This window comes from Rhamphochromis longiceps, linkage group LG9 (assembly GCF_057381845.1).
Source record: "Rhamphochromis longiceps isolate RC_006_pf linkage group LG9, R_longiceps_female_GT1.1, whole genome shotgun sequence".
NCBI lineage: Eukaryota > Metazoa > Chordata > Actinopteri > Cichliformes > Cichlidae > Rhamphochromis > Rhamphochromis longiceps.
The window spans coordinates 8,503,359-8,531,128 of NC_140565.1; the positions used below are offsets into that span (position 1 = coordinate 8,503,359).

General features: G+C 42.3%; 1 protein-coding gene across 1 annotated transcript; it reads left to right on the forward strand.

Moving 5' to 3' along the window:
• Positions 1 to 1,127: 1,127 nt before the first annotated feature.
• Positions 1,128 to 27,770, forward strand: mkxa (mohawk homeobox a). Its single transcript, XM_085418148.1, has 7 exons — positions 1,128 to 1,267; positions 2,430 to 2,701; positions 4,682 to 4,841; positions 7,514 to 7,667; positions 11,262 to 11,645; positions 26,179 to 26,212; positions 26,316 to 27,770. The coding sequence occupies exons 2-7, from the start codon at positions 2,526 to 2,528 to the stop codon at positions 26,533 to 26,535; spliced, it is 1,128 nt and encodes a 375-aa protein (XP_085274274.1). The 5' UTR covers positions 1,128 to 1,267; positions 2,430 to 2,525; the 3' UTR covers positions 26,536 to 27,770.

A 27,770-nucleotide genomic window follows, 5' to 3' on the forward strand; every position in this document is an offset into this window, starting at 1 on the left:
CATTACTTTTTATCATGGCTTACCTTGGTGTGGTTTGCAAAGTGCTTCAGAAAGATGAGGAAATCTGTTTCTTGCACCCATCCTGATTTATTTCCACTACCAGTACTTCCTACTGGTCCATCTCTGACACAGTGGTCTGCATAATGTATGTGTGGGAACACAAACAGTGGAGGAATTGTGTTGCCAATGGCATTAACCACATATACAAATGCGACCAGTGAACCTCTCTCTGCTGATGTCGTTGCCCCAACTTGTTTAATATAAGTTAAAGTAATAGTGTGGTAAGTTGCAACATCTGCATTATTGTTACAACTAACCCAGACTGTTGCTGTTACAACTGACCCAGACTCCTATAGCCATGAACTAGCTAACATTACAGCCAACGGCTAAAACATTAGCACTAAAGACCTACACAGAATATATCCCCATAGACATACAAATAACACAATTTAAGTTTGATGAGTTTAACTGCAAAGCAGATAATGCTATTAGAAATTGAAATAAAGTAGAAAAACTTACTTTTTGGCATACAAATTACTTTTTTTCGTGTTAAATTGTCTGTGTTTGACAAAATGTGCTGATTTTTCACATGTGATAGCAGAGCTGAATTGGGCATGCACAAGATGAGTCACATCATTTGAAACTTAGCCCTGATTGGAGAAATTGGAAGTGTTACAACTGACCCACGTTACAACTATCCTCGGTCTCCCCTAGTGCTTTTTCGCGCTGCTTTCACAGTTTTTGCGCTTATTTTCTGGAAAAGACTGAAGAGAATCTGTACTCAGGTCTACTAATTTATCATTCTAATTACTCAGGCTTCATTAATGACTATTTATAATATTGCTTTGTAGTATTATGTTCCAAACAGAAGGACTAAATACCAGCCAAAGGGGGTTTTCACAAGCTGACAACTCAGAGTAACATTTCAGACTCCACCGTGGATTCGTGATTTAGACAGCCTACTTTTTGCAGCGTGATGCCTCCCCTCCCTCTCCTCCCCTCTGCTGGCCCCGGCCCCAGAACAGGCGTAAGCCATCAACAGTATGTTCGCAGTCTCAGGCTGTGTACTAGGAAACATGAGCAGGGTGAAATATTCAGAGTCCCGGGCAGCGCGGCGCAGGCCACTCGATAAAGCGGAGGAGGAGACGGCGGTCCGTGCGGTTTGAGCTCAGGATCTCAGGAGGGGAACATGTGAGCAGGGAATGGGTGACTGGAAACAGGATTATTGCTCTACACAGCAGAGAGACGCAGGAGGGACCCGGGACAGGTAACTGCACTCACAGTGATTTACTGCAGCAGGAATGGAGCCGCGTTACTGAGACTCAGGACAGGGATGATGTAGAGGACAAACACGTATACAACTTTGAATGAACTGGACCGAGTTTGCATGGCTCTTTATTCTCACTTGTAACCCCATATAGAAAGCTAAATACAATAAACGTGACACAGGTTGTAACTTAAATATTACTAGTAATACTACTAGTAGTAGTAATATCGCTTTGTGTTTTATTTCAGTGCTGTTGCTGCGCTGAATTTGCGCCAGGTTAATGATGAAAGCTCAAAGGTGCTTCTCTTGTCAGGACACATTCAGTATTCGACTAGAAGTTACAAATTGAGGGTGAAAGGAGGAAAAAATAAAAATGTCACATTTTTGTGAAGGCTGTAGGTTTGTTTGTATTAGATTTAAAAAGGGAGGAGGAGTGGAAGCACCAAACAAAATAAACCATTCACGAGTTCTTGACGCGCGACCACAGAGCAGAGGACGATACTTGGAGGTGAATTCCACTTGAACACATTTTACAAACTCAAATTTAGTGTTTACCGTTCAAATCTTGCAGTACCACTCCCCTGCTGTCTCCTGCAAATAAAGTGGAAGTGCATTAAATTGAAGAGAGTGGAATTTTGTCACGTAGAAAAATCAGATAAAGAGTTAGTAAGTTTATTGCAGCGCTGCATTAACGAGTCACATAACATTTATTTACTTGTCTCATAACTGATCTGCTGTCTGCACGCATTATTCACAGTTTTATTTATGTCAATTTCCTCACGCATACCTTTGCACATCAATGGATATTTGTGCATAATGAGTCTGCACAAGTGCTTCTGTTGTTTTGTTTGTAAAGCAGCTGATGCATCAAAGCTTCGCTGTTAGGTACGATCTGCTTTAATCAGATTGATCAGCTTTTTAAATGAAGTGTAAATAAATGAGCGAGCACATTTAATAAGGTTTGGAATTTCAATTTGTCAGAGAAATTTTTAAAGTGTGTTTTAAAGTACTGGCATTATTAAGTGGTTTTTTGTTTTTTTGTTTTTTTGTGATCCTTGTGGCCAAAGGTCAAGTTGTAATAGTTTCCCTGGCGAATTTACTTGTCATCCTCCGAGGTATTTCTGAGCACGCTTTGTGTAAAATATGTACACTTGTTCCACAGAAGAGACACTGGGACACTGTGACAACTCCGTGGATTTCCTTCCCTCCTTCTGATATTTTACGCGTCAGAGAAAAACGGTGGATTGTCTGACCAAAGATGAACACCATCGTCTTTAACAAGTTGAGCAGCCAGGTTCTGTTTGAGGAGAAAGCGAAGGAGGTGGAAATGAGCAGCAGAAATTATCTAGAAGTGATCGACGGACAGCATCCAGACCTCCTCTCCAGCAACCAGACCATCAGAGACAACCAGGCGATCAGACACCGGCGGAGCGGGTATGTGGAGCGTTCTGTTATGGTTAACGCTGCTGGTCAGCATGTGCGGAGTTGGATTAACTGGAGTTCCCCTCCGGGGTGTTACTAATGAGGAGTGCCTCTATTTCACGGTTATTTCTCCCAGCACGAGCTAACAGAACGAGAGAGAGGGAACAACAATGCTGGTTTTGTTATCAGAGCGTTGTGGTTATCGCTCCAGTTTGTGCGCAGAATTAAAGACAGCAGACCAAACACCCAAGCCAGACTTTTGGGTTCAGATCCTGTTAGGTCCCAACATTATGCTCTAGATCTCCGCACTGAAAGAAAAAATAATAATAATTAGTAATAATAATAATAAAAAAGTCTAGCTTTTTTTCATGTGGATTTAATGCACCAGGATTCTAGGGCTCAGGGAATTTATATTTCCCAATCTGGCCTTTATTTTGGTGCTGATGTTCACAGCTAATCTTAGAGTTAATAAGTAGGTCAGCCTTGTTCAGTAGCGGAGGTCTCCATCTGTTTTCAATAAATAAATTCACCCTTGAGCTCTCTGTGTGGTCTAGTCAATCATGTAAGCGGCCATTGATTTTTTTAAACTATATATTTTCTACAATAGGAAGCAGGTGTAGGTGAAGATATGTCCTGATATGTCCATGTTTTTTAGTTTATATCACAGCAACCTGGGGCAAAGCAGGTATGTTAAGGAGCCTTGTGAAGAAGAAACCCTCAGTAATATTAAAAGAATTCTGTGTGAACTTATGTGAGTTGTAGGTGTTTTTTCAGGGGATGGATAAGGCTAACAAAGTACATTAAATTTTTAAACAGAGTGCGTGTGTGAGAGAGTGTGCTTAAAGCCAAAGTTCAGAACATGGAATGAAATATCCTTTAAGATGTTCATAGCGATCTGCATTACAAGGAAAATATTTGTAGAACATGAACCTCGGGTAGACTTTGAGGTTAGACTAAAGTATGTTACATCTACAGTGAGAGCAGCTTTTTGGTGAGATAAAAGGAGAAATGCAGCACAGCACCATACTGACATCTACAGGTTCATAAGACCTGGAGCTACAGGTGAGACTGAGTCCTTTACAGCTCAGGAAAAGCAGACTCAAAGAAAGACTTTCTAATATATATTTAAGAGCTCATAGAAAATTCATATATTGTCATTTTTCATCTTGTGTAATTTCACTGTAGTGATCTTTTATGAGTTGCTGTTGTAGCTGTACTCACCACTGAGTTGCTGAATTGGGATTTGAGAAAATATATTTGCGATCTTCCAGGCCACAGAGTATATTCCCTACTTTGATTTTCTGTAAGTGAAAACCAGAAGTATAATTTCAGCTTTTTGTCCGTCCCTTGTGTGATGGTTTGGCTCAAGCCGTGGCCTCTGTTACATTGTTCTTGATCCACTTTTGCTGGGTGTGAAAAGTTAATCTGGCAAATCTTTGTGCCTGAGTAGAATGTTTTTGTTTGTTTCATGTGTTGGCGGCTTGTGGGACACGCAATGAAAAATAAACTGCAAGTGGCTATTCTCTTTCTCCCCCTCACTGACTCAGTCTCTCGTTCTTTTTCTCCATCTCTACATCCCTTTAACATCTCTCGGCTTAATTGCAGTGCTTTTGGTGAGAAAATTGCACACTCTGTAGAGTTTTCACTTTATGTGTCATGACTAACAAAGTCAGGCAACTTGCCGCTCCACTTAGGACTCAACTTGCTGCTCGCATAACACCGTTTGTTCATTTCAGTATACAGCACGATCCTGATTCTGTTTCATTGCTTTAAATTCAGATTTTATCACATTTTTAAAAGCAAAACAATTTGTTTACTTTTTAGTCTTTATTCAAATAAGACAAGCATTGTGTTAACTCATAAACGCACTGTGGGCACATCTCCTATCTTACTCATAGAAGGAAGATGTGTTAAAAATTAGGCATTTAAAGAAAAGATAAAAGATTCTACAAACTCAAATACCAGATACATACTCTACCCGTTTCTTCACAGGGGTCGTCCCAGTGGTGGTAAAGTCCGACACAAACGTCAGGCCCTGCAGGACATGGCGCGGCCGCTCAAGCAGTGGCTCTACAAGCACAGGGACAATCCCTACCCCACCAAGACAGAGAAAATCCTCCTGGCACTCGGCTCCCAAATGACGCTGGTTCAGGTGAGACCACTTTCTGGTAATCCTTCAAACTTCCAGGTCAGGTGACAAAGAAATTGACGGTGAATACAGAGCATTAGAGTTATGTTTAACAGTTAAGGTTGATGTCTGTTGTTGAGAGCATTGAAAAGCTGTATTTTCATTTGCACTTGAAGTAAGTGGAACATGCGTTTCATCTTGAGTACTGTGCACCTATGCAGCAGCACTGAATATTGTTGTTTCTTCACACTATTGTAAAAACACTTTGCCGATGACTGCTTTAGATTTACATTATTTTATAGGTCAGTTGTGAAAAACATAGACGCATTTATATATTTTCATTCCTTTATTTCTCAAGAAAGCCTCACATTTTTCTTTAGCTTCAAACCAACAAAGATTATACAGTAGTTACATTGTAATTATCAGTTCAGTTTTTCACAAACTTCACTTAGTTGCAAATAGAATTTTATGTCATGTAACTTTTTTGACTTTACAAGAAAGGCAATTAATTGAAATTAATTTGAAGCATTACTCTGGGTTTTTTTTTAATAAGAATTCTGGAAAAATGGTGAAATCAGTCTTTTTTATTATTATTATTTCTGCGTAACACGGATGTATTTTTATGCTGCATTTTCTTTTGACAACACTTCATTGGGACTTCACGCGGGACCTCGAAGTGATCCCAACCCAGAGTTTGGGATCCTCTGATCTGCAGTAATGCAGTTAGAAATGCAGATTTCATATACGCTTTAAGCTTTATTGCACCCTCTGCTGATGATGCCAGAGTACAGTGGACGGCTTGACTTTAGCGACTGACCGCTGAGAGGAAAACCCAGTGGAGAATATGAGTGTGTTTGGTGTCTGGCACGTGCAGCTGTGTATGTACAGTATCATCTGGCTGACAAGGTCACTGATACAGCCTCAGAAAGTCTGCGGCGGCTTTTTTGGGCTGCCGGCCACGGTGCTTAATCTGGTTCTCATTTTGGGGGCCTGATGGAGCTGTTTGTTTTGGTGAGGGCGAGTAGAGTGCAGAGGAATGCTTTGTGTTGGACACAGGGGTGCTGTGCCGCTCACACACACTACCACACAACCTCACACACACGCATGCATGCGTTTAAGCTGACACTCAAATACCAGCAGCAGCGTCAAAGGTCAGTGGAATATTTCATGATGGTGAGTGTAGGTATGCAAGTTATAATTGCATTTTCCAGCATGAAGGAGGTATAAAAGTTTTATTAATTCATTTTTAATTGATTTTCTGTTAAGTGTGCGTTGCTGAGTCAATGTATCAGCAAATCAAATAGCTAACTGACATCAAACTGCCACAAATGCACTGCTTCTAAAATCTCAAATCAACCTGGAGACAATTTTTCTCTTATTTGTTGAACTTTTGAAAGGATATAATCTTTAATAAATGGGCATTTGGGACATAAGCCACAATTTTAAAAAGTGCTGAGACCATCTGATGATTGTATTTTCTCATTTTGTAGACTAAACTAATTTATATAGAGCCATTAAAAAGTGTTATATGATAGCACCAGCTAACTGTTGACTCACATTTCTTTGCCTGTCCATTGATTGAGGATGAGAGCTACCCCTTTCTTCCACTGTTTAGTCCAGAAATGTAGAATGCATCACTTCCTGTGCATTTTCCCTGGAAACACCCACCTGGCACCAGGTGTTTAAAACAACTAAATCTGTCATGTTTTAGCAAAACAGCCTGTTCTTTCCATGTAAATATTGTGAATCAAGTGTGCTGAAAATCCAGTCCCATCTCTCCATCACCACTGAAATCCCTCGCCGTCCCTGCATGCCGTCTCCTCTACGGTACACACGCGGCTGACAAGCCACGGCTGAGAGAGCTTGGTTTGGCGATTGGGTCCAGCCTTTTTAGGCGTCACCATCTCTGTCTCTTTTCCCTGAGCCATTCTTTCCCCGGCTCTCATAAGCAAGCTGTCTCGTGTCTCACCTCGCAAATTCACAAGATGCCGCCGTCCTCCTGGTGTGCCACGGTGCTGGGCTCGCGACAGAGGGATGTGGGATGGTCTTAGTTAACAAGAAACATGATACTGAAAGAGAGGATCGGAAAAATAAGTACTCTAGCATAAGGCCTCTGTCTCAGCCCCTTCATAAACTGCTTGAAATCTATTGAGCATGAAAAGTTTTTCTTGTATAATATCTAATAGTCTCCATTCCCAGTGAAAGGAAGAGCGCTGGATCAAGTGTCTCTTTTGAAGACACTCATCTTGAAGACAGTGTTGGAAAAAATGTCTTATTGGTGGGAGGCCGTGCGAGTCCAAAATAAGCATGGGCAATGTACGCCTCAGCTAGAACGTTAGTTAATGAAATGTTGCGTTCGCTGGCCATCCGGCGTTTGAATGGTGTTAAATGTTTCTGCATGTTACTGATACAGAAAGGATGCATGCTGCGGTGTCTCTCTGGAGCGTCTGGGTTGTTTCTTAAGTCTCGGCCTCAAAGAGCTCCTCTGCAACCCGACTCTATATCTGTCTTTTGCTTCGGTCTTGCTTGGTTTATCTGAATGAGACTGATGGCAGGCAGAGAGCAGACGTTTTCTTAGGGGATAGACTTTGTTTTGCTGGATATGGAAGAATTTGGAATCCAAACAATAACATATGTTTCTATTTGCTGTCCGTTCCCACTTCCCTCTTATTTGTCTTACTCACTCTCTCTCTTAGGTGTCCAACTGGTTCGCCAATGCCAGGAGGCGACTGAAGAACACAGTGAGGCAGCCAGACCTGAGCTGGGCGCTCAGGATCAAGCTGTACAACAAATATGTTCAGGGGAATGCAGAGAGGCTGAGCGTTAGCAGCGATGACAGCTGCTCAGAAGGTACGGTTTCTGAATCGTCAGCCATCCCATTTGAGCAACGCTGAACCAGGTTTACTGGGATGGGGGAGTGGTCGTCCTTTGACTAATTTCACCTCAAAGGAAGGATTATTAGCCAGCAATGTCAACACTCAATTTCCCCAATCCAATCCAACTTTATTTATAAAGCACTTTAAATAGCCAGCACAGGACCAAAGTGCTGTATAGTAAGTAAGTTAAGAACAATAGAATAAAACAAAAATAAAACACATAATACATAAAAATTAAATTAAAACAGACCTATATATATATATATTAAAAAAAAACAGCATAAAACAACATAGAATCAACTAATAAAAATAAACTAAAAACCAACATGAAGAGACGGGTTTTCAGAGGTGATTTAAAAACAAGCAGAGAAGAGTCTAATCTCTAAAGGCAGAGCGTTCCACACTTTTGGAGCTACTACAGCAAAAACACGATCTCCTCTAAGTTTACACTCAGTCCTAGGTGCATTCAGAAACAGCTGATCAGCTGACCTGAGAGAGCGGGTGGGTGTATAAAGGCTGTAACAGCTCAGAGAGATAAGATGGGGCTAGACCATGGAGGGCTTTGAAAGCAAATAAAAGAATTTTAAAATGAATCCTCAAAGGAATGGGCAGCCAGTGAAGTGAAGCTAAAATAGTGCTCACACTTTTGAGTGCGACGAGCTGCAGCATTTTGCACCCTCTGTAGATGAGTCATTGATGAAGCACTGACCCCTATATAAAGAGCATTACAGTAATCCAGCCGGGTGTAAACAAAGGCATGGATAACTAACAACCCTTTACCCACTAGCATGTTTAATTTTGATCTACAATATGATTAATTAGTTTTATTCACACAGTTATAATTAAAAGGGTGCCCTGTTTAACTTCGTTCACATGAACTGTAAAAACATATTTATATTGTCTTCTCTCCCAGGAAGCTGGCATAGATACAGTGCACGTGCTGTATATTAGTCACTTGTGACTCATTCGTATTTATGGAAGTTTTCCATCACATATAACTTTACATAGAACACATATAAGATCATTGTGTCCCATCAAATTTGTGTTGTTCCGACTGAGAGATGACATATCTATCAATCTATCTATAGATAGATAGATATTTTTTAATGTTTTTTTCTTTCTTTCAGTGAAACAGAAACAAGATTTTTCGGTGTCCATAGTATCAAAAATTTGTTTTTACTTTATATCTTTAAAAAAAGAACTGCCCGAAATGATCATTAGAAGCATGCACTAATCAGACTTGTACCATGTGCACCCATGCACAGCACACAGAGCAGATTAATTCTTTTTCCATTCACCAAAGCATATTATCCATTTTCATTGGCACCAGTTAATCTAACAGAATTTTAATAATGATGATATTTGAAAGGCCACTCCTTCTCTGTGTGTATGAGCAGCGTTGTTCTGATTTGGTGTTTGACCCTTTGCCTGCTCTTTCGCTCTTATTCTGCAGCTCTCTGTCTCTCGCTGAGAGCATATCCTTGAATGCTGAATGTTAGAATAATTCAATAATGTGCATTAAAGAACAGTGGAAAACGTGTGCTGCTCAGTCAGTTTGATGGAAGATCACTTCTGAGATATCACATAATAATGGCTCTCTTATATAAACTGGTCACATGCTGCGAACCTGATGCACTCTGTACCGACTGACCTGCGAACTTACATCATAGTTGTTGTACCCCCAAAATTTTAAATGTAGTGTCACGGAGTGAACCGGCGCCAAAGGCCAGTCCACCTCCTTCTGAGTTCCTCCTAAAGTGGCCCGACGCTCTGCAGAAACAGTGTTCTGGGCTGGATATAAATGGGGATCCAGCTGAGAGACGCCGAGGCCGATGGGCTGCGACACGCTGTCATTAGGACACCCTGCTGAGCCAACCTCTGCCTCCTAGTCTGCAATTGCAAATGAGCGGCTCCCTGTCAGCGTAGTGTATTTACTGCAAACACATGTTGATCCTCAGAGGGGAGAGACTGCCTTTTTGTACTCCATGACAGCACAGAAAACATGGGTAGGAAACATAAAAAAAAATACAACTTATATCCCCGAGCAGTGAAAGAATAGAGAGAAAGGACGAGCGCTGTGGTGTCAGTGATCTCTAATTAGATTTTTGAGGAGCAGAAGCCGTGTGCGGCTCACAGAAGAATGTGTGCATGGTGTTTGCATTGTGTCTGCCACAGGCCACTGTACCACCGGAGGCTCTGTATATCTCCCTGACTCTTCTCCCTGTCATATTATGGTTATGAAGCTATCCGCAGCCTGCTTCCACTTCTGACCCACGCGCTAAAAGGCCCTCTATTATGTTTTTAAGCCTATGCTTTTGTTCCAGAGTCTATTTATGGGGCCAGATCTAACCCCACTGACCCGGAGTGCATTCCTCTTACTGTCTGAAATGGTCCAGCTTGTTTTGGAGTTGAAGTGCAGAGAAAATGTTGTTTTCTGTTTTGTGAACTGGAGTGTCATGGAGGTGCGAAAAGGGGCCTGTTTTCTTTAAAATACTGCAAGGATTTGATGTGAAAAGATTTATTTTATTGTCTGAGTGACAACAGGAAAAATGCTGATTCTCTGATGGCTCATAGGAAGGAGAGCAAATACTCTCCATCCATGTGTTTCTGATATGTGGGAGCTATAATTTTAATTTGGCTCCGGCTGAATCAAATGTCCAACCTGTCCAAATTACAAAATTATGGTCTTGGCAGAGACGGTATCTAGAGCGAACTTCTCCCTAATTTCCCTTCTGCCAGAGGATATCTGGTTCTTCTGTGCAGTGTTTTATCTTCCTACCCCCCCACCTTTTCATCAGGTTTGGACCTGTGCTTTAATTCAGTGTCTCCAGTTGCAAAGCAGCACCCTGGAAATTATTTATTTCTGCAGGGGAACTTAGGGGCAGCTTGCTTTTGATGGAGAGGAAATTGACTACCATCCGTTATGATTCAGTAATGCTTCTTAAGTCTCGGCTGTGCTTCCCACTCTTGAAGGAGAGCCAACGGGAGGGCAGGAGTGCCAGGTTCAAATCTCCCTGCCTCGTATTTGGATTCAAGTTCAGCTCAAAATAACCAGCACCCGAGTCAGATGGGACACGCAGAACTTGGAAAATTATTTTAACTCTAGAAATACAATATTTGCTGAAGAAAATGTGCGTGATTGTTATATACACTTGTGCTAACTGGAGCTCCAGCTGCAATTCCTGTTTAAACTCCCCTTAATGCATTGACTGAGTTCCATGTGCAGTAGTAGAGATCGGAATCTTTAAAACATTTTATGCATTTTGGGCATTTAGCACTGATTAAGTACAGTGTTTAGCTTGTGAACTACATATGTGGTAACTGTGGGTTTATGTGCAGTCAGTGACTGCGACAGTATTGTTTGCACACAATGACAGAAACCTGAAAGCAAATGAAACACAACAAATACAAATCCATATCATCCTCCTTAATTCAAGTCTTTTGATCGGCTGATCCTCTCAAACGCAAATTCTGAACAGCAGTTGAGTGCGGCGTCTGCTGACAGCTGTGAAAGTGTAAGAATATATTTCTGCAGTCCATCTAAATGAGTATTCTTATCCTGGCACAGATGGGGACAACCCTCAGAGGACACAGAGTAGCCCCGAGGAGCTCAACAAGCCCATGTACCAGAGTGTGATCAAGAAGGAGGGCTCCTCCATGGTGGGGATGGCCATGGGCATGGGCATGGGCATGAGCATGGGTATGGGCGCGGGGCTGCGTTCGGCCGCCGAAGCCGCCTCACTGGCAGAGGACTACGTGTCTCCACCCAAGTACAAGAGCAGCCTGCTGCACCGTTACCTGAATGACTCGCTGCGCCACGTCATGGTGGCCAACGCCGTCATGGACGCTCGAAAGAGAAACCACTCCGGCTCTTTCAGCTCCAACGAGTATGACGATGAGCTGCTCTCGCCGTCCTCCTCTGAGGCTGAGGCGAACTTTGTTTATCGGGCTGGTAAGAAGCCACATTTCTTGCATTCTTTCCCTTTAAGAGTCTCCTTCACACACACACGCCATCCTTCACTTTTGTTCTTTTTCTGTCCCCTCCATCTGCACATTTTGTTTTAATTCCTGCAGCTGGTCCATCTTTTTTTCCCAGCTGTCTGTCTCTCTGCTTGCCTCCCTGCTTGTGTCGATAGTATATGACGCTTTATCTGGGTTGCCAGAGCACACCCTTTAACTGTCTTTTCACATGACGTTTGACTTGCTCAATGAGATTCTTGTGACCACTGAGACCTAGTTAGCAGAGCTTGAGTGTTAAGAAGAGTTTGATTAAATTATAGCAATATCCAGCGTGTGTCCAGCACCCTAACACAAACTCGTATACACATTTGTGAACCCATGTGCATAAATGTGTCTTTCACCCACCCACAAGCAGCTCTTCTGACCTAAATGCCAGACACAACAGGGCCATGTGCATCATGCTTACATTCACACTACTGTTTGGGATGCCTTTGATTGTGACACAAAGTCCTGCTGACAGAGCAGGGCAAACAGCCTCTGTGTGTGTCTTTAAGCATAAACTTGTTTTTTTTAACTAAAAAAGGATTTTTTTTTCATCTCTGACGTACAAAAATCTGCAGTTTCCACCAAAACCAACATCATCCTAAAAGGTCAGCTCTATTTTACATCACTTCCACTGCTGCTAATGTCTTTACAGTCAGTAGAGTTGGAGGGATCATTTTCCTCCCTCTAGAAGAAGACACTTGCTTCCGTTCATTTTCTACAGAATGAAAACACTTTCATATCAAAACAGAGGATAGATTTTGTTTTTCTATGCCTATTTTAGTATTTTGATATTTTCCACTCTGCTGCTGTGTTTTAGTAGAAATGTCATGGAATGGAATTCCCCACAAGGAAATGATCCTTAAAAAATGTTTCCTAACTTTTACATGTTTTTATCTAGGGCATTGCTTTTTTTCATTTCAAGCTAGAGTTAACTTTATCAGTTTTATCTTTTTAACAAATTAATAGAAATAAAAGCAGCATGGTAAAATATTACATAGGGACTTAGTGGAGTCACTAATCTTTTATGAGGACCTTAAAAGAAGTGTGTGTATTATTGTTTTGAATTAAAATAAAAATTCCAAGTTTTCATTGTCGGTTCTTAGAAATGAGTTCCTTTAAGTCTCGGTCTTCTGACTTGAAGAGAGTCGAATCAATTAACTGTTCTCTGAAGTTATTAAATTCTGTTTCTAAAAAAGCCCTATTAGCATGTTTTGTTGTTTTAGGAAAGCATACCCGTAGTTGTTTTTGCACATTACATTACAGTAATGAGTCACCCTGAAATAATTACCCCAGTTGACTGCAGTTAGCTTGTTTTTAAGTCTGCCGGGGGAAAGCTGTGCTTTTTAACCCGAATAAGATAAAATGTCTCATAGCGATATCATTGACGCCGATGTTCTTCTAACCGTGAAGTCACTGTCAGCCCGAAGCAAATCACAAAAGCTTTGTAGCCTACAGAGGCTTTCACGGCGCTTCAGCTCACAGCTCGTCTGTGGCGAGAACAATCAGAGGTCTTGCTCAGCTGAGAACACTGGGCCATTTGTTCAAGCAGACTTCATAACCAATAGTAACGTTTTCACTTTCTGCAGAGCATGGACAGGACCTGGAGGGCCTGGATCTGAAGGTGTAGGTGGTGGAGTAATGGAGAGCATGTGTGTGTGTGTGTGTGTGTGTGTGTGTGTGTGTGTGTGTGTGTGTGTGTGTGTGTGTGTGTGTGTGTGAGTGAGAGGGGGGGGACAAACGTGGACAAATGTGTTTCCTATTATCTGAGCATGAAGGAGCGTGTGGGGGTTGGTTTGTATGAAACGCAACAACGACTGCAACGGGTACAATTGCCTTTATCAAAAAAAAGAAGAACTTCAAACCCCTTGACCTGAACGAACATCAGGCTTTTTTCACAGTGAAGCACCTGTTGAGACTTACAGATGGAGAAAGAAAGAAAGAGACGGATAGACCAAGTGAGACTTATAACTCCTTTCTACCAGATTTTAATAAGAGAACTCCCCTCCCCCCAAAAAAGGATTAATTCATCTGGCTGACCTGCTGTTTTTAATAGAGGCTAACTATTTTATCTCTATAGCTGATATAACTTCTTGGCTTTGAGGTGTCCCTCTTGGATTTCTCGGGCTTTGGCACCATTACAAAAGTGTTACTCTCTTACATGCAAGAGAAGCTTTCAAATCCGCACATGGAAAGTTCTCAGAGGCGGCGTTGACTCATGGGATCGAACACCTGCCGGGGGCTCTCCGATCTGATCGACCTGCTCAAAGAAACGAAACAAAAGAAAAAAGTCGAGAAGATGAAATTTTAATACCGCATCTGATTCCCCCGACAGAGCAGAGAGAGAAATCACTTTAAGCTCGGGCTTGCGTCACTTCCTCTGCAACTTTTGAATATTTTTTTTCCTCCTGTGGGCTCCGCTTCCCAGATACTTGTGCAGTGAACACATTCCTCTTTTGCAAATAGTTTTATTGTGTTTTTATAATAAGAGAAAAATGTTTCCCCGAGTACCTGATTTCACATAAATCTGTGCTTACATCAGAAACGCAGAGAAAAAAGAAGACAGAATAAATCAACTTTAAGCTCTCTGAATGTTCCCCTGCTTTCTTTCTGACAGTGACAAAACGTCTGACATTTTCACTCAGCAGGGAGAAACAGAATTTAAACGTAGAAAAACAACAGCTTAAACACAAAACGATGTCTCTCGGTGCATTCTTTTGCCGAATTCCAGCTTGTGAACAACCACTTGCGATTGGTCAAAGCAAAAGTGGCGTGCCTGGCAACCATTGTGCCATTGGCTAAAAGTCCGTTAATAGGCCAGTTGGTTGTTGTGGCCTGAGCCCCTGTGACTACAGAGGGCAGTCAGACGTGGTAGGAGATGGTGAGTGTAGATTTACCCCAGTGGAAAACTAAACTTCTGCCAGCTTGAAAGGACTCACATACAATTCACAGGCCTCATACAAGCATAGGCACACACACATCCAGTACAAACACACACATGCACACTGCAGTCCAAAGCCTGTGGGGAATTTCATTGAACACAAGGAGCAATAGAATTCCATCACACACGCCAGGGGTTTCATGCCAAATTACCCTTTAATGGGATATTAAATGGCAGGAATCTGGCCGAGTGTTTTTCTTGTTGCTCGGTACCAGATTTCGCCCCATCTGATAGATCATTATACGCCAAATAACTCCCAACGTTTCTGCGGGTGAAGACTGAGAGATCTTGGTCAGACGTTTTACATGAGATTGACAGTAGTGCATTTTCTCAGGTTCTACCCTTTATGGACGTTGGTTACAGCTGAGTACAGTAGCCTGATGGTGAATGTAGAGTTCTTGCCAGTGCATCTATTGATGTGGGAAAGCCCCAATAACTGCAACCTAGTCAGCGGCCAACAGCAAGTTCCCAGTAATGAGATTTTTATTTGCCTCTTTAAAGTCATGCCTCTATTAGGTTGAGATACTGTTAATAGCTGTTATCACCATCCTAAAACAGAATAAAAATGGCAGCATGTAGGTGTTAGCATGCTAACATTTGCTCATACACAGATTTTGTGAAGACACTGCATTTCGATGATTTTAGAAACGTTTTGATGTCATTTCTGCGCTAAATGCAAAGTGAGAGGACCACAAAATCATTCATTTTGTAGTTGCCATAATTGTACCCATGAAGTATCGTGAAACTCCCCCAAAAGTTGTTGAGATATTGCAGCCTGGACCAAAGTACTTGTGCAACCGCACAAAATTAGAGAAAAAAGCCTTTTAGAAATCATCAGTTTTTTCTTTCTTTTCAGCTGAGGCCGATTGGTCAAAAGCACTGAACTAAGTTAAAAAGTCAACCGTAGAACACTTTCCCCTTTTGCTGCCAGTGAATTCCTGGAACCTGTCCCATACGTTTTCACCAAAAAAAAGAAAGTGGCACAGTAAAGTTGTTGGGCTTAAAGTTGCAACCAGTGATAACATGTATGGGAGAGGTTACTACAATAAACTCAACAATGATTCTCAGAGAATTCTGTTGGCCATAAAAAATACCCAGACCAAGGCTACGTCATGTTTGGTACTCAAACCTGTCCACATGTGGTCTGCTTATCAACAGGTGCCAAGGTAGAAATGATTCTTCACTCTTGCTCAAGATGACGTGATAATTTTGAGTAAAATACAACTGAAATCTATAAAATCAAAGGTTTATTTACTCAAAGAATTAATATTTAAGAAAAATGCACTCAGTACAAACTGAATGTATACAAGTCATTTGAACAGGTTCCTTTAGATTTAACATCTTGTGTTGTAATTATGTAACAAAATTACACTGAAAATTTACATGCAATCAACTTTTTTGGACGAATAAAGTTTTTTTAAGGGTACTGCCATTTGAACTGGCTTGGCATGAGCCCCGGCAATATGCTTGCGAGAAAGAGGTAAAAGTTATTCTTCCTGAGGGGAACGTGAATATCTAGCAGCTAAAAGTGAAATATTTGTGTCGAAACCTGCCAAAATCGTGTAATTATTTATTTTTGTCACTTCCACTTGATACTTCCACTATTTATTGCATTTCCCATCAATAAGTCTATGAATTAGAGGATTTCTGCCACCGAGAGAAACAAACTGGCCCATTATTTATCACATTCAACTGACTTAAATCTAAAACTGGTGGTTTTTAACACGTAGGATTCTTAGAAACCTGTTCAATGAAAACAGCAGTGCTTGACAGGAGCCGCTGAGGTCCTAAGGGCCTTTCAAATTAGGCTGGAGCAAGTGCCAGACAGTTATTGAATCCTGGAGAGTTTCGTAGCACTTAAGGAGCTGTCGACTTGTCCAGGTGAATGGAAGAAGTCGTCTCATTGTGGAAAAAAACACCCAGAGTGTTTGGATTCCTTGTCGTGAGGTGGAAGGGTAGAGAGATGTGATGGTCACTGCCGATAAAAAGAGATTTCTATCATGATTGTTTTCATATTTTCGACTAACAAGATATACTTAACTGGATTTCCCTTACTCTCTCTTGTTTCCTCTCCAAAGAAAAAAACCCGACTGGGATGATTTTTGTAGCAGTGTTGTTCAGGGATGCCGGCTGTTATGACTGATTTAAGGCTCTAATGTCTTTCTTGCTTGGGCGGCAGGGTAATTTACTGTAAGCCACAGAGTAACAGGAAAGACAGCACTCGATACAGGGACACTTGATGACAATGAGCCACTCCTGGCGAGTGATGGATGAAGACTCGTTGTCTCAGGAATTCAAAGATGTGGATAGACTGGCTACAATTTGCTCTTTCCACAATTTCATAGGAAAGAAGAAAGGGAAGACAGAAAGAGGAGGAGGTTGGAGATGTTGTTCCAAGGCGGCAGCTTTTGCCAAGACTGACTGGGTTCAGGTTGGGCTTTAGAAATCAATTTGGACAGCATGAGAGGGAGGAGAGGGAGGCGCTTGGTCCATCCAGATCAAGAGTTGAGTTTCCCCAGAAGTGGCCCGTTGGGAGAGAAAAGACAGCGTGGTGGCAGTGACTAAGACACACAGAGAGTGTGGTTGGAAGAAGTGAGTGTGTGCATGTGTGTGCATTCTTGTTTTTTTTCTCAAAAAGATAGGAAGATGAGGGGAAAAACTGGGGACATCTGGTTGGCCCTTACTTTGTGATGGGGTTGTTTCGCACAGGACTGGGACTTGGGGATTGGGTGAGACTACTAACAATTAAACTGAGGTGTAGGAAAAGTTCATCCAAATTACAAAAGTGATCTATATATTTTTGTACTTACCCCTTGCGGTGTCTGGTCATGCAGATTGTTAATAACCATAACAAACGCCTCTGAAAAGTCTTCCAACTCATTTGGGAGATGGTTGGAATTTTATTTGTCCTCCTCAGAGCATTGAAAAATTTCTTCAAAAAAAAAAAAAAGCAGCAGTGATTATTTCCAAAGAAGCTGTGTCCCCTGGTGCAAAGAACTCACCGCCAACTGAATTTTCTGGTAGAAAGGAGCTCCAGTAACAACTGTTGAAACCGTTTAAACCCTTTTTTAATTTAAAGACATAACAATGATGTAAAGTATGCATATTCAGACTAACTTTGGATTGAGTGAAATTATGTAAGCTTGATCTCACTTACAAGAAAAAGCAGGTTTCTTGATAGTGAAGATGATTTAAATTTTTGATGTGATAATATAGTTTGTTTCAGTGTTGCCACACAGCAGAGCCTTTGGGAATCACTGCAGTAGACAGTGGATTGAAGCCTGTATGAATAAGCATTATGAAATCAGTGTTGTTTTATGCAAAGCTATAGCTATACATCAGTGATATCTGTGTGCTCGTGAATGTTCAGGAAATTTACTATAAGCTATTAAAGTTTTATTGCCCTAATAAGAGTAATATTTGCTGCCTCCACCAAGGAGCTTGTGTGATTGGTTTTGGCTTGTCTGTTTGTTTGCAAATACTTATGTTAACATAAAAGTTACGGACAGGTTTGCAGAAATGGGATGAGGCCCAACATCGAGCTGGATCTGAATAGAGGAATTTTTGGAAGGATTACTTTTTTCATTGTGAAGATGTCATCTTCACAGACGTGTATCGAATTCAAACAAGAAAAAAAACATTCAAAACATTGCTTGAATTTACCAAGAAAATATCACAAATTAATATGGATGTCCTTCTAGATCCAGGGCCTCAGTTTATGCGTGGTACAAAATGAATTTTGAGCTTTGTTGGAAGTATGCAGGCTTGGACTGCTCTTGTTTGTATTACGTAATGATTTTCCAGCATTTTTTCCGATGAATTCGAAAGGTTTCAAGATAAAAATGCATTCGTAATGTTCAGTATAATTTGTTCTTTGAAAGCAGCTATTATCTTTCTTTATATGTTCTGTTTTTACAGTGGTGGACGGTCATATTAAACTTGGCAAACTCCAAGTAAACCCCATAAACCAATAGCTGACTTTGATAGGTCTTTGATTTGTATGACTTTCAGCCTCAATACAGTTATTTTAGGCATACAGCTCTAACTGTGAGCTAAGAGGCTCCACCCACCTTTCCACCACCCACCCTCTGTTTAAAACTTCTGTTTGGAACTCATGCCCAATCAGAGGAAAGCTGGCTTAAAGGGAGAAGAAGCTAAAATGGCTCATTTCAGACAATGGAACAAAATAAAAGCAGCACCAAGCCTTCCAATAAGGATTATTTTTGAACTGTGACTCATGTAGAGCTACTCTAGCAGAGTTCATTAATAATAAAAAAAATACTGAGCTAGAAATGGGTGTAATAGGTCCACTTTAACATAGTATATTAAGGTATATAAGTGTCCTACCGCTGCAGCTGTGTTTTTTTTTCCGTCTTGTCACGCACAGCAGAAAATAGAACTAAGAAAGGACGAGATTAGACACACATAATACGACACATAAGTGTCCTTCAGGGTGTGGCTGGTCCAACGGTGGGAACAACTAGGAGTTGGCAAAAGTTAGGCATAATCCTGGCATTAAGCTGTGGGACAGCTTCAGGCAAATGGAAAGGTGGATAAAAAAGACAGAGAGGAAGAAAAAAAACCCTCATGGTGAACCTCTCTGACTGGAAGATGGGATATTGGCTTCTGACCACTAAACAGAGGCTGGATGAGAGGCAACCAGAGAGGACAGCAGCAGACTGAGACAGTGCTCATCCTGTGGAGAAGTGTTAACAGACAAACACCAGCACAGACACTGTTTATACGCAACTGCCTAACATAGAACTTGAAGAGGGCAGAATAATAAGCCCTCACAAGCTGATAGTTTTTAAATCATCAGTACACCAAGGCTTCTAGGGACGGACACACACACACAAACACACACACACACACATAATCATTTCATCGGATTCAGAAAGCACAGCTGCCTGCCTAGTCAGAGAAACCGAGCCACGCTGCCCTGTTCCGTATAAAACACAAATTGTTTCCATTTTAAAAACCCAGCCGTGTCGAGAACAATCGTTTGCCATCGCGTTCCCACGGGATGGAGGAGAGAGGAGAGAGTTTAACGAGCGAGCCGAGGTGTGACCCAGCAAGGACGCGGAACACACATACGCAGAAATCCCCCAAGAGTGTGAGAGAGCCCTGCAACTACCACTGCAGACAATTGCAACATAATAATGCAGTGTGTGCAGCACAAACATATCATTTGGCCAGATCCCCCTGAAAAAAAGGTTATTTTTGCACACATGTAAACACTTAAAAATCTGAATAATGTTTACTTGTGGTTTTCGCTTTTCCTTCCCCCCCCCCCCCCCCCCCGTCCTAATTTGTGTGTTTTCTGCACCACAAGCAGTTGCCGTTCATCCCCGAGGATGTCGCTGAGAAAGCTGTGATGAAAGGGTCTGCCTGAGGAGACTGGGCCCCGCTTTTTTAAATCTCTTTTGTACCTGCCGCGTCAAAGCGGTGATAAGAGGCTCATCTGTTCATCATCAGCGATGTGTCCCAGTCGAACGTGATCCTGTTTTTAATCTTTCTGCGGCCACCCATGCTCACATCTCATTCCACTTCCTAATTCCCCTTGGTTCCTCTTTTGGATGCTGTGGCAGTCCACCCACAGCCACACAGACAAGACACTTGCACACATTGCCATAACATCGTATTTACTTCTTCTTCGTCGAGACGCGCTCCTTATTTTGGCTGATTTACGGGGGCCCTGATTACTCTCTGTTTACTGGCACTCGTAAACACAATGACAACCTGGCAGCGTTTAAACATTTCAAGCACTGTTATTATTTCTCCATCTAGCGAGAAGACACAAGGCAATCCTCAATGCTAGGATCTTGGTTATCTGCCCCCAACCGCAGCCACAGCACCAGTGTGTCATCTGCCGGGCAGACATGGAAAAGGAAAAAAAAAGAAGAAAAAAGAAAGCACAGAAAAAGCAGGAGATGAACGTCGTTTTTGGGCAGCAGCTCAGTATCTGTCTGGCCATGTCAGCGCATGTATGTTGGATTTAATAGTTTAAGAGCTAATTATTCAATATTTTTGTAAGCGATGAAAGTGTTGTCAGGGCGAATGGAGAAGGCATTAAATTCACGCCATGTATGATGTCTTTGGCTAGCTGAGTGGAATTGACAGTTTGCTTCGTTGGAGCCTCAGACTTTGTTCAAACGCGGCAGAGACGGGGAAAGGAATGGCTGGGAGGGGTGATATAAAAGTAGGGTTGGCAGCGCACGAGGCAAGCTGAGTGCCAAGGCATCCCTAACTTCATTTACAGACTCTTCTTGACATTATAAAAAAGCACAGAGCATCAGAGAAATATAATAAAAAGAGAAATCTTAGGCTCGCACGTCGGGCTTAAAGTGGCAGAAAGAAAGAAGCTCAAAAAGGCGTCGCAGCACCTGAGGGTTTTTGGCATTTCCTTTAGCCAAGTCTTCTTGACTTGGCTAAAAGTAATTAATGCATCTTCTGATATTGATTTGACTTCACATCAGGTGAGCTCATCACAGTTCTATCCTGTAGGTCGAGCGCAGCGTTGTGATTCACCTGTGGTGATGGTAACTTCTGACTCATCCTCGAGTTTGGGCGGGCTTCAAAGAGGCTGCTTAATGACATGATGGTCCATTCCTATCCTGTGGTTGCACAGGTCAGCGGTGACCAGATTGTCCAGTCTGCAGCACCACTCTGGTTCTCATCAGGTCCTGTTAGGGGAAATCAGCTTAGCTCATTTCCTACTTTAACAGTCGAGTTTGGATTCTGTCTCTGCGTCCAGATTCACCGGCCTTCGTCCAGTGGTGGAATATTTTCTCATTCAGAGCAAAGTAAACATATTTTCCCTTCTACCCAGTGACTTTCTACACTGCCTTTATTAGTATAGCCTAATACATTTAATAATAAATAATTAACAGATCTCTCAGTTTAGCCAATTTTGAGAAGAACTTTTTAAGATTCACAGAATTTATTCATGATTTATTTCAAAACTGGCAGCCCAGACAATTGTTAGTTTAGCTTTCCATCCATACTGGTAGTCTTACATATCCAGACAAAGCACATCATTTCTGCATCATCTTTAAATGTATCTAAAGTGAACACATGTTCAGGTTTCAAATGGATTAGGCTTCTCTAAGGACTCCCTACACACAGTTGATACAATGCTCCTATGATGTACAGATTAAGCAAAAGAAGATCCAGTGTGTTACACTGGACAGGGTGATCCGAAGGGCCAGCTCTGTTCTAGGATGCCCTCTGGACCCAGTGGAGGTGGTGAGTGACAGGAGAACGGCGGCTAAGCTGTCATCCCTGTTGGACAACGTCTCCCACCCCATGCAGCAGACTGTGACAGCACTGAGCAGCTCCTTCAGTGGGAGACTGCGGCACCCACGGTGTGGGACGGAGAGATTTCGCAGGTCTTTCCTCCCCACTGCTGTCAGACTCCACAACAAAGACTTTAACTGAACAAACACACACATCCACACGTGCAATAACACTAAGTGCAATAATCTTTTCTGGCATCGTTGTATTTTTACTCAGTTGTATATAGCATTCGTATTCTATTTTTATCTTATTGTATATTTTTATTCTATTTTATTCTACTGTATATAGTATATTATTTTATTCTATTCTGTACAGCTGTGTACTGTATTTATTCTTATTGTATTCTAATTTTTGCGTCATAACTTTTGCACTGTCCACTTCCTGCTGTGACAAAACAAATTTCCCACGTGTGGGACTAATAAAGGTTATCTTATCTTATCTTAATACTTAAGCTGTAGACATGCTGGTAGAGCCAAGCTAGCTGTTTCTCCTCGCTTCTAACATTCCAAGCAAAAAGTGCTGATAGCTCTAATGCAGTCACCTCAAACTGAAGACCAAAGCCCCACCAACCTGCATGCACCTCAGCCCTTCTCTTTGCAGGGAGAAGCCTGTTAGAAGAAAGATTTAAAGGGAGTGTTGCCTTAAAGGGAGAGCACTTGTTTCAGTCAACAGGGCTGCACCAATGCATGATATAAGATGAATAAGGATTATACACCTCTGTGAATCATGCAGACCTACTCTAGCAGAGCCAGAGAATAAAAATATGGAGATTGAAATTAGCATAAAAGACCTATAAGTGTTAGAATTGTTAAACCCTCTTGCTTTAAAATTGAGCCATCTTTTCTGTTTCTAGGTAATCATTTGTTTTCAATTTCTATTCCATTCTTATTTTTAGACTCTTTATACTATCCATGGTGACGAGAAATTATTCTGGATAATACTAAGGCTAAAAGCCTGCAATATCATAAAATGCCCTTGCGTGTGTGTATGTGTGTGTGTGTGTGCTTATTTGTCTGTCGGATTCAGCCCAGCCCACGGTTTGTGCAACTCAGCTTTCCTTGTTTATTGTTGCGAGTTGCTAACAACAGCTCCAGATGGTAATGATGATAGTCAGCCACTCTCCTCTGCAGCCATCTTAACAGGTGGAACCTCATAACCTCAATAATTTGTCAGCCCCTGCTTGTTTCCCTCGTTTTCACCAAGTTTTGTTAAAGCTACTTTTTCTTTTTTTTTCTCCTATGTTCTTTTCCCCCTTCCCCTCCATCGTCCCGCTGTGATGTTAAGTGAGCTAGTATTTTTGGACTTCCAGCACAATGCCAGAAACCATCAGACTTCTTAGCTTTCCCCTTTGGCGGTCCGTGCAACCCCACTGTCAGTGAAGCCCAAAGGCAACAGCAAAGTTGACTGAGTATTCAGTAGCAAAGTAGTTGAGTTTAAAAAAGAAAAAAAAAGTGAAAATAATAAAAAAAAATCTTCAGTGATTTATTGGCCATTTATTGAGTCTTTGGCGCTGCTCTTGTTTTTAAAAATCCCAGTTTTAGATGTTTTAGGCAAAGGGCTTTGGAAACAGAGTTTTTCTGCGAGCAGTGGTGCATTTTCAAAATCTGGGGTCCAAGGGGTTGAGAGCTGGTGTCTAGTCCCCAATGAGGGCCTTGGAGTGCAGGGTGGCAAAGGTCATCCTTGCATCCACCTGCTAGAAAGCTCAGAAAACACAGTTTTATGTGTGTGTTCTGAAAGGAATCATCTGGACAGTGGCTGCCTCACACACCCTGGAAACACTTAAAGCTGTGGATGGAAAGTCTCAAACGCTGCACTTCAGATCCCACAAACACACACACACTTTTCTTCTGCCTGTTGTTTGTCTTTGATGTTGCTGCTATCAGTTGCTGTCACCAACCGATCTTTACACCAGGCACCACAGCCGTAAACACTGAGCTAATGTATCTCGAAGGCAGGGGGGCAGGGGGGCAGGGGGCATAAACAGCGCATGAAAACTGTGTAATTTGGCCTCTAATTACAGCACTGTGATTACGGAGTGTTGTGCACATTTTTAATCAGGACCAATCTGTTTTGGAGCCCTGGCAACAATCAGGAAAGAAAGATGGAGATAGGGTGCAGGGAGGATGGCTTCACAGTTTTCAAGTATTCAGTTGACACTGGCAATTTAGGCAATTAATTTGAAGAATGGCTGAAGAAATATAGAGGGATTAAAAACTGGAGACTAAGAAGAGATGGATAATATCAGGGGCTTTAAAAAAACTTGCTCTTGACATAGCACAGAGTCACTCTTTATTAAAACAGACGGGAAACATTGCATTTGTTTTGGCTGGTTCCTGACGAGTACCTCAATCAGGGGGTATTACAGCAAATCAAAAGGTGAACAGTCGACCTGGGGGACATCAGTAAAGGAAAAGGGGACTCGCTGATGAAGTGAGATAAAGGCAGAGCAAAAGACGGGACAGCAGGGAGTTGTGGTCGGATGGGAATGAGAGAATTTTTTTTGGAACACTTACACGCTGAAGCCCCAAATCTCATCCTGTGGTTTGTAGTACTGGGTTATCACGTCCTCATCGCTCTCACACACGTGCACACACACATTCCTGCTCTTCTTCTGTCTAAGAATGATTGGCTTCTTCTGTCTGTCTCTTTCTCTCTCCCTCTCTCTGTGGATTACACCTATTACGGAATGAGCGGGAAAAGCGCAGGAAATGTTATAATCAGGCTCGCATTAGCTCTGGGGCCTCTTGAACCCCGACGCTGTCATGAAAGAGGAACAGAGCGCGGCGTTGGGAGTAATTAGGCGCTTCAAGCCTGAACGCTGTATCCAGATATTTGGAAAATCTACGGAGGGTTTGGCGAGGTTAGAGGTGACACAACAGAACGGTTAAATGTTGCATGTGCTTTCCCCGTCGCTGAACGAGCTTTGGCTCCTTTGCTCTCAGTGGGTCTCTGTTGGCTATGTCGAAGCCTGAACACAGTGTCCTCGCTCAACCTCTTCCAGTCCCTTCTTACCACGATAGCAAATGAAATTCCAGCGAGAATGAAGGGTGCAGATTTTTATTAGCAAAGGAGAATGTTAATGCACGCCTGCCAACTGCTGCCTTGTGGTGACGGTGGCTGGTGGAAGGGTCTCGTTAAAACACTAGCTCAGGTTTAGACACTTGCTTTATGGGGAAATGCGACATTGGCGGGGTATAAAAGACTGGGTGACCCTGTGCTGTTGGTGAGAACATTCAGGAAATCAGATTGACAGCCGAGCAGGAGACAACCCAGGTATGACGAACTCTGTTATCTTTGGACGAAATGAAAATTTGGGGAGAGTTTGCCCTCCTTTGAACATTCTTGAGTCATCCAGTCATCTATATCTGGTCAAGACCGAACTTCTTAAAAGCTCATGGGGCCTCAGACGCATGTTTAGTTAACTTAAAGAGAGCGCCCGGGGGCGACGCGACTAGAAAAATCCAGATGCTCTGCTTTTTTCTTTTTGGTTAATGCCTCATGAAACGCCAAGCCTGTGTCCTCATACTCACTGTTGGGCAGATCTCACCTAAGGCTGGAACCAAGACAGCAGGACAGGTTCAGCTCAAACACCCAAATGAACTCCTCTTTCACTCACACACACGCATTCAGGCAACAAGAGCACGCTGAAATAAACACACTGGTTGCCCCGAAGAGAAGTTGGGTTTCATTGTTTAATGACTCTGCTATTCCCTCTGCTAATGTTTCACATATGAGATAAAGATTGCTCCCATTTGAAGAGAGGAAAAAAGAAAGGGAGAGCAGGCATCCATCTTTCTCTCACTGACTCACTTGCTGCCTTTTCATTCCCCCTTTAAATCTGCGCTCAGTCATTTTTGATCTGATTTCCTCAGACAACTCAATTACGTTGGCCCGGGCCCATTTGTTTTCCAACAAAATATTAGAGAATGGAGCTTGTGAGTCATAAGAAACATCTTTCAACTCGATCCTATTAGTCACCTTGTTTCTTGACGGCTTATTGCAAAAAAACCCCAAAAACAACAAAAAAAACGTCCTTTTTGTCCAGCATCTGAGCGAAGAGAGAAAACAGAGCAACACATGTTTTCACAAAGCAGGGTGTACGCATAAGAGCGCACAGCATAGACCTCACACACTACTGCACACACACTGCGAGAGTGTATGTTCAGCGACATTCCAATAAATCCTCATTGACCCCGATGAACTCAGCAAAATTAACCTTTTTTTCTCTCTCTCTCCTTGCTTTCAGAAACCACAGAGCATGGATCAAGTAAATGTGACAGGTGAGCAGCCTTTCTCTTAACGCTGCAGACCAGATCGAGTCATTTGCATTTGCGAGCTGATCGTAACGCTCTCTGTTTTTGTCCTTTCGTGTTGCATGGTCAGCTCGCTCATCAGCAGCAGCGGTGGCCCCAGAGCCACACAGAAAGAAAAGGCGAAAGGCAAAGACGAGACATACTGGAAGGAGATCAACGCCGCCATGGCCTTGACCAACCTGGCACAGGGGAAGGACAGTGCCTCCGGGACCACCAGCTGCATTATCCAGAAGTCCTCTCATATAGCAGAGATCAAGACTGTCAAAGTGCCGCTGGTGCAGAAATATTAGCCTGGACGTCGTCCTCCCGTCCCCTCTATGCAAACCAGCAAACATTCCTGTTTCAGCAAACTCACCAGAGTCCAAATAAACTCCCCCCTCCCCACCCCAAAATGAAAAGAACTGTTGTTTAGGGAGGGTGGTCGTGGGGTGGGGGTATTTGAAGTCAGGAAGTGTGAGGCAGAAAAAGAACTTTCATTCTTTTTGGTTGTTATTGATGTCTGAAAAAAAAGGTTCATAAGAGGCCTTGGCTATCTTCTCTTTTGCGAGTACTAGTTTTAGCAGCAGTATTTCCTTAAAAAAAAAAAAGAAAAAAACTTTTGTAATGTTAACTTATTTTTTTTCATGTTTTATTTTTTATTTCTTCTTTTTTTAACGCTACAAATTGAGTCTTTTTGCCAAAGTGCCTTTGTTGTTTAGACAAATAACTCACTGACTGTGGTCGATGTGGAGCACAGATACTGACGTGCCTCTGGAACACTTTTTTAGGGTCCCAGTCAAGATTCAGGATTCAGGATTCAATTTGTGAATGAAAATTCCCAGCAACAGCATGTGCCTTAAGGGCTGAGTGAGCTCAGCAATCCGAGGCGCCGACGAACTCGAGTGGCACACACTTGTACGGGTGCGCACTGGGCTTGGGAAAATGCCCGGTGTGAATCCTCTGAAGGCATTGTTCTTGTTTTGACTGGAGTCTTCATTTTGACTGTAAACTGAACTCTGTCCCAGTCCCAGCCACGTCGATGGCGGGCCAACAGCAACTGCTGGCTACGCAGATAAGCAGCCAGCTCTCTCCTCCTTGTCCACATCTCGGCCTTGGATTTCATTAACCAGCGAAGGATTCCTTTCTTATCGTGGCTTTTTACTTGCTCAAATGTGCACATGACACTCAGCTGGACCCAAATGAAGACGCGGTGACAAAGATATACGCATTAGAGGCGTGCTTTAAGGCTCAGTGGAGGAATGCCATGACCTAAAAGGGATGTTTTTGCTTTGCATTATCAGTGTTTTATGCGGACACTGTTGCCTTTTCACGTCTGCGCTCAGAACAAGATGGTCCAGTATGAGAAAAAAAAGCCACCGCCACGAGCACCCCCAGCCTTTTGATCCTCAGCCCTCTCAGCTGTTTAGCATTACATTCTAATTGCTGTTTACAAGGAGCCAGAGGACAGGCTTAAAAGTTTGACTTTCTTCCCCTTTGCTCCGTTTTTTTTACCCCTGACTTCAAAAATACATTTCAGTATTATCTT

Bases quoted from the DNA above. Each gene is read 5' to 3' on its own strand.
- mkxa (XM_085418148.1), top strand. From the start codon at position 2,526: ATGAACACCATCGTCTTTAACAAGTTGAGCAGCCAGGTTCTGTTTGAG. The intron at 4,842-7,513 runs GTGAGACCACTT...TCTCTCTCTTAG, and splicing joins CCCAAATGACGCTGGTTCAG to GTGTCCAACTGGTTCGCCAA. The intron at 11,646-26,178 runs GTAAGAAGCCAC...CCTTGCTTTCAG, and splicing joins GAACTTTGTTTATCGGGCTG to AAACCACAGAGCATGGATCA.